This window comes from Oryza sativa, chromosome 5 (assembly GCF_034140825.1).
Source record: "Oryza sativa Japonica Group chromosome 5, ASM3414082v1".
NCBI lineage: Eukaryota > Viridiplantae > Streptophyta > Magnoliopsida > Poales > Poaceae > Oryza > Oryza sativa.
In genome coordinates, this window is record NC_089039.1 from 26,502,680 (window position 1) to 26,515,636 (window position 12,957).

General features: G+C 48.4%; 2 protein-coding genes and 1 long non-coding RNA gene across 3 annotated transcripts; 1 reads left to right on the forward strand and 2 right to left on the reverse strand.

Annotated features, from left to right (window-relative positions):
- The first annotated feature begins 1,041 nt into the window (after positions 1 to 1,041).
- LOC9268403 (uncharacterized) lies at positions 1,042 to 2,852 on the forward strand. The gene is made up of 2 exons (XM_066310752.1): positions 1,042 to 2,001; positions 2,631 to 2,852. Exon 1 carries the CDS (start codon positions 1,326 to 1,328, stop codon positions 1,791 to 1,793), a length of 468 nt encoding a protein of 155 aa, XP_066166849.1. The 5' UTR covers positions 1,042 to 1,325; the 3' UTR covers positions 1,794 to 2,001; positions 2,631 to 2,852.
- A 1,470-nt stretch (positions 2,853 to 4,322) lies between these two features.
- On the reverse strand, positions 4,323 to 5,713 carry LOC112939068 (uncharacterized). The gene is made up of 3 exons (XM_026025774.2): positions 5,303 to 5,713; positions 5,047 to 5,205; positions 4,323 to 4,939 (listed from the first exon to the last, which is right to left on the reverse strand). The coding sequence occupies exons 1-3, from the start codon at positions 5,501 to 5,503 to the stop codon at positions 4,523 to 4,525; spliced, it is 777 nt and encodes a 258-aa protein (XP_025881559.2). The 5' UTR covers positions 5,504 to 5,713; the 3' UTR covers positions 4,323 to 4,522.
- A 1,569-nt stretch (positions 5,714 to 7,282) lies between these two features.
- LOC136356753 (uncharacterized) lies at positions 7,283 to 9,645 on the reverse strand. Its single transcript, XR_010741693.1, has 3 exons — positions 9,387 to 9,645; positions 8,494 to 8,600; positions 7,283 to 7,615 (listed from the first exon to the last, which is right to left on the reverse strand). It is a non-coding gene; the product is annotated as an uncharacterized lncRNA (long non-coding RNA).
- Positions 9,646 to 12,957: the final 3,312 nt, after the last annotated feature.

Consider the following 12,957-nt stretch of genomic DNA (forward strand, 5'->3'; position numbering starts at 1 on the left):
CATTTACTTACACAGCGAAGCGATCTGGTGTTCTTGTTGGTAACAGCTTACTTGGGGATGACGTCGGGGACGGCGGGGAGGTTCGGAGACAGCCGGCGGCGGCGGCGGGGGAGGCTCTCCTCATGGTCTGAGGCAGAGCCGGAAGCCGCTAGGAGGTGCTCGCCTTCAGCTTCAGCAGCGGCGGCGGGGGAGGCGCTCCTCTTGTTGCGAAGCAGAGCCGGGAGCGGCGGGAGGTGGTCGTCGTCCGCGGCGGCGGCGGGGAGGCGCTCGTCTCGCCCAGAGGCGGCGTCGGGGTCCACGGGGAGGTGCACAGGTTGTGTGACGAACATCTCGATGTCCTTGAGGAGTTTGTCAGCCTTGTCGAACCACTCATCGGACACCGGGTTGTTCCGCTTCGTGCGATGCTCCGCGTCGTTGCCGATGACTTGATTGCAGAGGTTGATGATGCGGTCGCCCATGCCGCGTCCGCCTTGAGGAACCGACTCCTGATGATTCTGCCCGAGGAAGACTGTGCCGGTAATCCCGCCGAGCTCCATGGTTTTGAGCTTGCGACCTTGGCGGAGAAGCTGGGGAGCCTGTTTCCGCACAGCGGTGATGCCGTTGTCGTGGCGATGGCGGAGGATGATGCGGAGAATCCCGATGGAGAGGAAGAGGGGGCCGTAGAGGGTGGAGAGCGCCTCGACGACGCCGAGGTTGTTGACGTGCCAGTCGTTGTTCTTCTTCAGGTCGCCGAGCGCGTCGGCGATTTCCTTGGCGTGGTGGACGCCGTCGACGGCGTAGATGAAGACGAGGACGCCGCGCTCGTCGCCCCTCTTCTCGGCCAGCTTCTGCACCGCCTCCAGGGAGTCCACCCTGATCTCCTCGCTCTTGCACTCCATTCCGGCGAGAACCACCCCCACCCTGCTCTCGCGCTCTATTCCGACGAGCTCGATGGAGAGCTTTGGAAATGTGGGACTTCGGGGGCGGGGGATTTCGGGAGGAGGTGGTTTCGTGAGGAGGAAGACGCCGTTTATATAGACAGACAGACAGACAGGCGGGGCCGAAGGGAAAGGGGTTGGGCTGTGATGAATATTTTCAAAATTCGAGAGTGAGGTTGGCCCTCGCCGCCGCGGGCGTCGCCGTGTTCGACACGATTACTCTCACCTCCGTTCGCTCTCGTCTTGCGCCTCTCCGCTCCGCTCCACCACAATCGCCGTGCTCTCCACGCCTCCGCCGAGGAGGAGATCGACCTCGCCGCCGAGGCCGCGCCCCTCACCCTCCACGCGCTCCACTCCAACCGTCTCGCGCTCCTGCTTCACCTGCGCCCAGTCACCGCGCCGCCTCTGATGTCTTCCTCTCCTCGCGCCCCGATCCCCACTCCCAGTCCCAGTCCCAGTCCCACGGCGCCGCGCCACGGCACAGATCCGTCACGGCCGCGGCGGCGTGCTCTCCACCGTCTCCGTGGCCTTGCTCCCGCGCGCCGCGGCGCCATGCGCGTCACCGTCGCCGTGGGCTTTGCTGCCGCGCCACGCAGCTGTGTGCGATTCCCGCGCGGCGCCGCGCCGCGTCTGATTTCCTCGCGCGCAAGCTCTTCCTCTCCGCCTCCGCCCTCGCAGCGCCCCATTCCCCACTCCCACCGCGACACGGCCAAGCTCCGTCAGGGCCGCGGCGGCGTGCTCGCCACCGTCGCTGTGGCCTTGCTCCCACGCCACGCAGCGGCGTACGAAGCCGGCGGGAGCGCGGCCGTGGGTGTCAACTGGGGCACGATACTGCCCCACACCCATGCCCCCCGTTGGCAATCGTGGTGCGGATGATGGCATGCTGCAGGCCAATGGAGTCGACCTGGTGAGGATGTTCGACGCCGAACCATGGACGGCCGGCGCGCTCGTCGACACCCGCATCCAGATCGTGATCGCCGTCCCCGAAGACCAGATCGCCTACGTCTCCAGTGACCCACGCAGCGGCCGCTTATGGGTTCGCGCAGAGCGTCTCCTACTACCTCAAGACCAGCATCGACGTCAGGTACGCCCGCACTGCTTCTCTCGTGAAATGGGGAATCGCGCTCTCTCTAGTCGCTACGGGTTGTGGATTGGTGAGAGGGATGTCGCGCGCGCATGTTGTTTGCGTATGCATGCTAAATGTTAGGTGTTGTGCGCGGGGCGAGACGATTCGGGGCGTGTAGCGGATATCTGTTCGGGCGCGTCGAAAGTGTTCGACGGAATGCCTCATAGATGGTATGGAATTGTGACATGCAGTATTGTGTGGTTCATCTGAAATCGATGGTTCGTGCAATCGTGCTGCTGTCGCTGCCTGCTGGGTTCAGGTCTGTCCTATCGCCTGAAAGACTTCGAGTGTTACTGTTAATTAATTAGGCATCACATAAAAATGTGTTAATTAGAGGCAGTCCATCATATGTATCCTGCAACCAGCACCATGCAGTAACTAGTTTCATTTATATTGGTGCACAGTGCCAGTTGCTGTGTCACGGTTTTTATAAATTCAGTGACATCACACTATGATTTCCATGTTTGTTCAGAGCGGAAGTTGTATAAGTTATGGCTATGCAAATGTTAGAGAAACATGCACTGATTAGTTTATGATTTATGAAAGGTTGTTTGTAGACTGTAGACTCTGTTTATATGCTTCTGCAGATGCTGACTGAACTAGTTCATTCAAAACATACTCAAAATGTCGAGTGGATAAACGCAGAACTGGGCTGATCAATTGGACTACCATTTCTAGGTTTATAACTGTAGATGCCATTGGAAGCCAGGATGAAATTGTATGTTGTGTCATTTAGACCATTTTAATCCTAAATTGTGTTGAATCACTGTGGTGTGTCCTTATTGATGAATGTTTGGGCTTTGGAGAAACAATGTGGATTCTACCGACTTTAGTCAATTCAGATTCTAGCTAGTGCTTTGATTGAATCTTGATTTTCTATAACTCCCAGCTAATTAAATTGAATTGTTGAGAACTTTCTTTGTAATTGTGTAAGAACTTTTTAGTCACTTTTATATCCAGATTGTAACTGGGCTTGAACCTTACGTATAGCATTTCTTGGAACTTCTGTTCGGACGCACAGAAATTGGTCGACTGAATGCCGCTCTAGGACATGGAGTTTTGTGTAATCGTGATCTTGTAGTGTTTGATGGGATGGACTGTGATACATGGTTGAATTTTGGTTTATGCGAAATGGATGGTTCATACTGTTGTTGCTAGCGTGCTGAGTTCAGTTCTCTCTTGTTGCTTGGAAGACATGAGTGTTACTTAACATCACATCAAAATGAGTTTTACTTACTGGCAATCCACCATATGTATCCTTCATCATGCAACTAGTAGTATGTAAATATTACGGGCATACAGCATCAGTTGGCAGAGTCCATATATGTCATGGTTTATATGAATGCTGTGGCATCACACCACGCTTCTCTTGTTGGTTCAGAGTGGAAGTTGTATAAGGTATGTAAATATTAAAGAGATATGGCTTGATTGGTTTCTGAAAGTCTGTGTATAAATCGCCTCTGTTGATCGTGTTTATATGTTTCACTGTTGACGAAACTAGCTTATTGAGGGAAAGTATTGAGTATGTGCACTGTGGAGTAAATATACAGAGTGGCCGAGTGGGTTGACCAATTGAACTATCATTTATAGGTTTTCTGCCCGTAGAGGCCAATGGAAGCCATAATGAACTTTTATGTAATAAATTCAGAGTATTTTAATCCTACAAACTTGTTAAGGAGTTTACTGGGGAAATTTAGGCGTGCTTTTATTGGTGAATGTTTGGAGGAACAGTACGGATTCTCTGGACTTCAGTGACTTCATATTCTTGCACTTTCTTTTGTTGGTGAAGCAGCAACGTGACTTCACATTCTAGTGCTCAAGTCACAATGTTCTCACGTGAAAGTGGTTCATTGTATTCAAGATGATACTTGAAAGCAAGGTGAATTCATGTTTTAGAGGTACAAGAGGTTAGACTTGTTGTGTAGTTGATGACTTGATGTGTCTAACTGAGCGTATTATCTATATTAATTCGATGGCATATGTTGCATGTAAAATTTATTAAGTGCAGAACGCCTGGGGATCTAGGAACAAGGTGTGGGACGGCGGGTATAGAAGGATTTTGATAAATGGAGTTTCTTTGCTTGAGCATTTTTTTGCAGATTCACCATAGAAAGTTGAGGGCATTCTGTACATGGTACTTCTGTGGTCAATAAATCAAACATGCATAGCGGATGTATAGTAACATGGCATAGCAAAAGAGTGGCGCATGTCATGTCAGGAGTCTAGTTCTTTTTAGTTCTGGCTTTCAGAAAAACTGTCTGCCACCTGGGAAGTTTAAAAACCTTAACAAGTCATGTAATTGCAGACCTGTGTAGGAACTTTCTTCATTTCTATTAATGGAAATGGGAGGCCATGCCTCTTGTTTTAAAAAAAAAATCAGAATAGTAGCGCTTGTGACAACTTGAGAAATAAAGCATGACCCCTATAGTATTCCAAGACAAAAAAACAACGGGTAGATGTAAAACAAGCCACATCGAGCTTAAGCAACACGATGATCTTTTACTCCCAAACCTTTAGTAGCATGGCACCAGCCGCAGGGCTTCAGAACAACTAACTTAACTGTGGAGGGGACTTTCCCCACAATGTATCTTTTGATAGCCAAGAGCGCGTTTTCGGCTTCCATGATCATAGGGCTACCTATACAACCACAGAAACCAACTTCGTGAACAGATAATCTATCAGGGTGAACATAATCATCATGTATTGTGTCTAGGGTAAGACATTCAAGTGATGTTGCATTCTCAAGAATATGACAAGTTAACTCGATCATGCTCTTTGCAGAGCAAAAGCCAATGATATTCACATTCTTTATGTTGCCATGGATGGATCTTGGCATCTGCCTCAGATGTGAGGAATCTTCAGAAATCACATCATGCTCCATGCGAATCTGTGATACCTACATAGGAACAAGTAAAGCATACTTGAAGAAATGGTTCCACTATAGATAATAGATATATTTGCCGCATTAAATTCCAAAAAGGAAACACATGAAAATTTACTTACAATCAAAGTGAAAGTCTCCAAGACAGGAGACACGTCAATAAAATAAGCTAGAGAAAGATAATCATAAGCTGGGGAAAAGGCCCCATTGAATCCGATAAGATTAATCATCAAGCTCTTGAGGTGGAGGAATTTGAAAGGTGCAACTACTGTATTGACCTCCTGCACAAATAGCCATATTAATCATATTTCAAGGTAAGACCATTGCCATATGCACAATAGTGGTATCTAATGAGATCATCATATCATAATAATATACCTCACCAAATGAAGATATTATGAGAGTTTCAATAGTTGGCACAATGGATGAAAGATTGGCACTGGCATAATGAACATTATTATACCGATAAAAGGATGATATGTGTAGTTTCTTCACTGCCAGTAAACCTCCATCTGATAGTCGTGCTAGATTACCATCATAATAGAAGGTTGAAAGATTTGGAGCTTTAACTTCCATCATTTGCAATGCTTTGCATTCATACACTTCTAGGTCCTTAAGCTGTTGTAGCTTGCAAGGTATCCTGAGGTAGTTGAGCTCTTTGCAATGTTTGAGTGTCAACTGCTCTAAAGCAAAAGAATTGGAAAGAAGGCACTCTAATTCGTCCCCAGTAATATGCACTTCACGCAGATGTAGTCTTCGCAAGAATTTAAGTCCACCAGTAGGACGGAAGGCACAGTAGCTAAGATGAATATGCTTAATCGAGTTTCCACCCCTATTGAATAAAATTGAGGAAGGGAAATTGTAGTACTTTGCATTGTACACTGGAAACTGCGTAAGACTGAGTTCCTCAATTGCTGGTGTAATAGCAATATTGAGCCAACGGTCAAGATAACAGGTGTTGATCTACTACTACTTAAAAAATAAGAGGTGCTTCCATCGTCCGTCAAAAAAACCGGGTGAAAAAAAACCAGGCAGAAAAAACCAAGTTTTTCCGATCAAAAAAACCGGACGAAAAAAAAAGTCCGATCCAAAAATTCTTCAGATTATACTGTCCCTATTCAACAACATTGAAATTTATTTTGTATGTATAATTTGTTAAAGGAGCCAATTCATGTTCATGGTATTATATGACGACTATAAAGATCATATATATGCATATACCGGTTTTATGTATTGCTGCGCCTTAATTTGTTTTATTTTTGAATACTCCGGTTATTAGTAGATTAGATACTGTCGTTGTAGCAGCAGCTCTGGGCTACCGCTGAGGTCAGTCGCCATGGCCATCCAAAGCATAAAATCATATTTTTTTAAAATCATATTTTTTATGATCCACGTAAATATTGCATGACGGATCCATCGCCGCCGGATCTAGGGCGGGAGGGAGGTGACAGGGGAGGAGGGAGCCGCCGCCGCCACCGCCGACGGACCCACGCGCCGACGCCGCCGACACCGCCATTGCCGCCGGATCTGGGGCAGGAGGGAGGCGAGAGGGGAGAAGGGAGCCGCCGCCGCCGCCGTATCCGCCCACAGCCGCCGCCACCATCGCCGGATCCACCCGCGGCTACCGCCGCCACCGCCACCACCGGCGGATCTGCCGCGGGAGGGAGGCTAGAGGGGGTGGAGGGAGCCGCCGCCGACACCGCCCCCACCCTCGGATCCACTGCGGCCGCCACCAACCCGCGGCCGCCGACCCGAGAGGGAGAGGAGGAGGGGGGGGGGGGGGGGCGCCGCTCGCCAGTCGCTGCTCCACGCCGCCGCAGCCGCTCGGGGGAAGAATGCGGGGCGGCGGCTCTGCCATCGTCGCTCGGCGAGAGGGGGGAGGGGCGGGGGAGGGGAGAAAATGAATCCTAGGGTTAGGGTTTGGGTATGTTTATTTAGGTTAGGATTAATCTGGACCGTCCATTCGATCGGACGGCTCCAGCTGCTCCCACGTCGGGCCGCCGGCCTATTGGGCCACCGAATGGAGGATGCAAAATAGACATCAATGGAGAAAGGAAAAAGGCCAAACACATAGAATAGACAAAAGGGAGGGAATATAAACTTTGCTATATTCAGCCCAAACATAGAAAGGAGGATTTTGATTTTTTTTTCCAATTAAATAATTATTAAATTATTTTTGTATTATTCAAAATTAGCAATTAAGCTCTGATAATTCCAATAAAATTCTAAAAAGCGTAACTAATCATGGATAATTTAATAAAATTAAATTTAACCATGCAATTTTATTTTTCACACTTGCTTTACTTGTAAATTGATTTAATTATACACCTACGTACTTAAAAATACCAAATATTTTAATTAATTACATAATGTAAATTTTTCTTTAACTTTTTCTCAATTTTTTGTTCCGTACACTTCCCGTTGCAACGCACGGGCACATTTGCTAGTCAAATTATAAGATTGAAGCCCGAATGTCCTCAAGCCAATGCCTGAGTGGTTTTTCATAATGTGATCAACTTTGTTGATGAGTTCCCTAACATTTTCCCTCCAATTGCCATTCATTCCCAGTGCTTTCTTACAGAAGATGAGGTTGGGACGACATCTCCAAGAACATAGAAATGTGCTAGACACGCATGCAGCACGAGCAGCATCTCGCAGTGGCAATAAGGAATGTATATGATACCAGATGTCCTGAAAACACAAGGATGGGAGAAAAATTCAACACCACATCTGTAAAGGCAAGTGAACCAGGATGCATGGGATGATGTTCCATTGAACAACAGAATCCTATAAAAGTTCATGTAGCAAGGAAACATAAACAAACATATAATTTCTGAATAGGGCATAAATAGTGCATCTGAGTACTCGACCAGGCGGAAACCATGTAATAAGAACGTAAAAACTAAAATAAGTAGCGGTTACATGAACGTGGTTAATTAAAATGGGTTCTATATTTGAGAAGATAAGATGAATCCAAAGGCTCCCTATAAGAATATATACTAAACCACCATATGTAACGGAACTAGGAAGCATGATAACAAAAGCAATGCCCTAGTGTGAACGACAGAATCAACAAAAATGGGTAGGGGGATCATTTTCTTGTCTTGTATAAGTCATGGTGGAATTTTTTTACTTGCAATTATCTGAATGCCTTGCGTTTGCTAAATGTAAATGAACAATAAGGTCCTAATATTGTTTAAAACACATACATCACTACATTTTCTTTTATAATGGCATTTGAGAGTGATCAAGCATGCTAAAATTAATTCATACATAACAGTAATCTTGTCATATTGGAACCTTCGTCTGAAATTTTGATTTTAGAAAGCAATATAAGAAGAAAAACAATATGTGGAAGTTTTATATTGTGCATAAACAGACCCGGGATCCAGGGTAGCCTGTAAAAGATTGGGTCAGCCCAATGGTTGACTGAACTTTACTATTAGGGATGTGAAAAGAGCCGTACAAACAAAAGTAGTATTAAGAGAAGTGCAGCATATGGTGGTTGGTGGTATATCCACCACCTTCTTTCTAAGAAGAAAAGGGGATACATGACGAGAAATTTATACCTATGGAAGGGAGACCCGTGGATTTCTCATTCTTTTGACATCTTGGTTATCATCTTGTTGTTGGCAGGGTGAGCCCTTTCGTTTAGCCAATAAAGTAACCGATCCATCTGCTGTGCACATTAAGGTTATGCATGCTAGGTACGAATGATAATGGAGTATAAAATAGAGAGTGCAATGCCACATGATAAATCTGCTTATGTTATACAACTATTGGGCAAAAACCATCCAAGTTGTCCTTTTGTGGAAGGCTCAATCAGAAACTAAGGACAAGGATTTTGCATACGACTCAAATAATTATAGAAAAAATTGAAAAAATTTAGTAACATCGATTGTAATGATATAAGTCTATACATAAACATGCATGACTAAATTTGATCTACAACGAGAGAAACAAAAATAATAAAATCAGATAGTGAATAGTACCATACCGCGCAGATAAAATTTGTTATTTTTGTTTCTTCATATGTCGATCAAATTTAGACTTGCATGTTTGTATAGTGTCTATCTTATCAAATTTTTATATAACTGTTTAAATTACATGCATACACCAGGTGTAGAAAATACTTTCCCAGGACACTAAAGGAAGCAACGTTGTTGATACTTGTTGATGCCTACCAAAGTACTAAGGGGGTATTTAGATCCCACCTCAAAATTTTACACCCCGTCACATCGAACGTCTGAACACCTAAAGTAATCAGTTAGCTACTCTCAGCAAAGAAAAACCCAGCCTTTTTCTTTCTTCTCTCTCACAATAGCAGTATCTTCATCTAAAAAAAAAGGAATAGTTGTAAACTGAAGAAGCTATATATATGCCAGCCAGGACCAGGAACGTGTACAAGATGGCATGCGATGCAACAAAGAGGCCAATGGAGCTAAGAGAGGGCTTAATTTACCACGAGCTTGGACCTGCCGCCGTCGCCGTCGCCGGGGCCGGGGCCGCCGCTGCGTCGACATGAGCCGCTTCAGCGACAGCAACCCCATGACCCCTCCCTCTCTTGGATCTGTGGTTCTTCCCGTTTGTTCGAAAACCAACGGAGCCCCCGATCCGCCGCGCGCTCTCTCGAATTTTTAGCCACCCGCGCCGCGCGAGGGTGGGAGGAGAGGGGAACCGAACCGGACTCCCGCAGCCGTGACGACTGACGAGATCAGGAAACAACAAAACCGGCTGTTCCACGTGACCACGTCGTTGTTTGACGGTATTTTGTACTCCCTCCGTTTCGTTTTATCTGACACCGTTGACTTTTTAGCACATGTTTGACCGTTCGTTTTATTCAAAAACTTTTGTGAAATATGTAAAACTATACGCATGCATAAAAGTATATTTACCAATGAATCAAATGATAGGAAAATAATTAATAATTATTTAAATTTTTTGAATAAGATGAGCGGTCAAACATATGCTAAAAAGTCAACAGTGTCAAATAAAACAAAACGGAGGGAGTACGTACTTATAAAATATAACCATATATATTGCATGTTTTAATGGCTATCTTCAGGAACCAATTTAGCTAGCAATGTCAATGTGCTAATTAAGCCAGTTAATTAAATATTGATTCCTGTTTGGGCCATGCAAATGCATGCATGTGCTATGACGTACTGATCCACATAGCCTGTATACGTATGCATGTGTGCTCGGCTATACGTATAAAGATATATGTGTGTGCATGTACTGAGCTATAGAGAGCAAGCCAATAAATTAAGGGTTAATTGGATCCATGCCACTCGAAATGTGGCAAATCAAAAAAATACCACACATATTCGCGATATCGGTTAGATACCACTGAAATTTTGGAAAATTGGATCCATGCCACTCCGTCACATTTTCCATCATATTCTCTCACGCCGTCTCCGTTCCCCTTCCTTCCCCCACGTCGGCAGGCTACGGGGTGCCGCCGCGGTGCATGACGAGGCGGCCACCACTGTCGCCATCGCCATGGTCGACATCCGGGCACCGCTCGCCGACCTCTCCCGCTCCAAGGACGCCGTCGCCGGGGACTCGTCGCCCCTCCGAGGATGCGGCGGCCACCAAGGACACGCCACCACGCAGCCGACGCCCTCCACTTTCTCGCCGCACGCCGTCGACGCCCTCCACGCGCTATTGGGACCCTCTCCCAGCTCGCCGTCGACACCGTCCTCGCCGCCTTCGATCCGGCTCACCCGGACCTCCTCGATCTCCGTAGTAGGGGCGGCGAGGCCACCAACGCCACCTTCGATGACGACTGCTACTACCACCACCGCACGACATGGATCCCGTGCGAGCTCGCCGCCATGTTCTTGGAGGCGCACAGGCGGAGGTGCCAAGCTCGTCGCGGATAGGCAATGGTGGCGTGTGGCCAGAGCGGGACGGCTTCGGCACCGAGCTGGAGGCCGCCGTGCTCGACTAGCCCCGGCGTCGGCTTCTCACCATGGCGTCGAGTGGAGCGGCGGCGGCGTCATCCACGCACGGGAAAGCAACGAAGTTGGCGCCGTGGATGGGGAGGGGATGGAAAACGTGACGGAGGGGCATGGATCCAATTTTCTAAAATTTCAGTGGCATCTGGCCGATATCGCGAATATGTGTGGCATTTTTTTAATTTGCCACATTTCAAGTGGCATGGATCCAATTAACCCATAAATTAATTAAGGTCTCACACATGCACGCGTGTGGTCGAGAGCTCCATCGACGGCCCAGCAGACCGGCAAACCAACAAGAATGGCAGCCCAGTCTAGCTAATACATGCATGCGCATTCGTACACACCCTGGATGTGTACGCGTACGCGGCTATGCCTCATCTACAAGTTGATTGAAGCAACAAACCAATCAGAAGATAAGCACACGGTCAAGCTCTATCCATCCAAACAAACTGCCGGATAGTATATATATCCATCGCGCGCGGCTGTGTGGAGATATCATCGGATCACGCAACCGTATAGAGGCTGGGTGGCGCCGGGTCTCGCGTAAGCCGCTACCGCCTATAAAAGGCACAGCTCGTCAGCCATAAAGGGGGAGGCAGAGATGGAGAACCACAACGGAGAAGAAGCAAATCAATCTAACACAAGATAATACAGAGGCCGGGGCGGAAGCGCACGCCAACGACCAACGTGTGCGTCGCCGGCCGGTGGCAGCCAGCGGGCGCTCTGTGTCGGGCGCCGGTCGACGCTGGAAGATCAATCTACCCGGAGACGAAGGCTGCGACAAGATCGACGCCGCGCCGTCCAGGACGATCCCATCTAACATTGTCCAGTTCTTCTCATGTTTATCTCTCTCCCTCTATCTGGGGAAACTGTTTTAATCACTCGAGGGGATATCCCCTCGTTCTTTGTATATCACTTAAATGGTTATGAAAAAAATTGAAAAAAATTAGGAAGGTATATGTAATATAACACTCCACAAACATGCAAGTTCAAATTCAACTTCTACATCTCGTAACGAAAAAAACAATCGTAACGAAAAAAACAAATTGAACCGCAGCTAGTTAACGTATATTCAGAGTCAAATTTGTTTTTTTCGTTGCGAGATGTAGAAGTTGAATTTTTACTTGCATGTTTGTGGAGTGATATATCACATATGGAAAAAGTACGAATTACCCCCCTAAAGTATTGAGTGAGTACGAATTACCCCCCTAAATCTTAAAACCAGTCATTTTTCACCCTCAACTATCGATATCGGACGAAAAACCCCCCCGAGCAGCTTTGCAAGCGGTTTTGGTCTACGTGGCAGCCCAGTCAGCAATTCTTTTCTTTTTAAATCAGCGGGTCCACATGTCAGTCTCTCACCCTCTCTTTTACACCTCACCTCTCTCTCTCTCCAAAATACTCTCTCAGTGAGTGCAGTCACCTTGAGGACGACGACGAGCAGAGCTCGGGCGACGAAGGGGGCGGCGGAGTTGGGGACGACGGGAGGAGCTCGGGACGATGGCGGGCAGAGTGGGCGGCAGCGAAGAGGGGGCCCGCAGCCACCGGCGCTCGAGGCGGCGGTGAGGGCGGAGTGGGCGGCGGCGAAGAGGGCTCCGGCAGCCACCGGCGCTCGGGACAGCGGTGAGGGCGGAGTGGGCGGCGGTGAAGAGGGCGCCTGCAGCTCCCGGTGTTCGGGACGGCGCTTAGGGCGGAGTGGGCGGCGACGAAGAGGGCCGTTTGGCGAGGAGGCCGTTGATGTCCCCGTGCTCCGCCATCCGCCACTCGCGGTCCAGCATCACGAGGCTGCTTGACTCGTCGTCCAGGGTGTCGGGCTTGATGCGGCCATGGCTGACGACCTCGTCATCATCACCGTCTTCCACGACAACGAACGAGCTGCTCGCCCGCCACGACGCGAACAAGCTGAGCAGGCCCGCCGCCTCCGTTTCCCGCACCAGCGCTCTCCGCCGAGCGACCTGTGCCCACGCCCGAGAGAGAGGGAGTCCCGGCGAGGAGGGAGCAGACCGCGAGCCACGGGCCGCCGCCTCGCCTCGCGCCCTCCCCGCGTTCCGCTGCTGCCCCCCGCGCACT

Coding starts and splice junctions, on each gene's coding strand:
- LOC9268403 (XM_066310752.1), top strand. CDS start 1,326: ATGTCTTCCTCTCCTCGCGCCCCGATCCCCACTCCCAGTCCCAGTCCC.
- LOC112939068 (XM_026025774.2), bottom strand. CDS start 5,503: ATGATGGAAGTTAAAGCTCCAAATCTTTCAACCTTCTATTATGATGGT. Junction 5,206..5,302: donor TAATATCTTCATTTGGTGAG/GTATATTATTAT, acceptor CTATTTGTGCAG/GAGGTCAATACAGTAGTTGC. Junction 4,940..5,046: donor TGGAGACTTTCACTTTGATT/GTAAGTAAATTT, acceptor GTTCCTATGTAG/GTATCACAGATTCGCATGGA.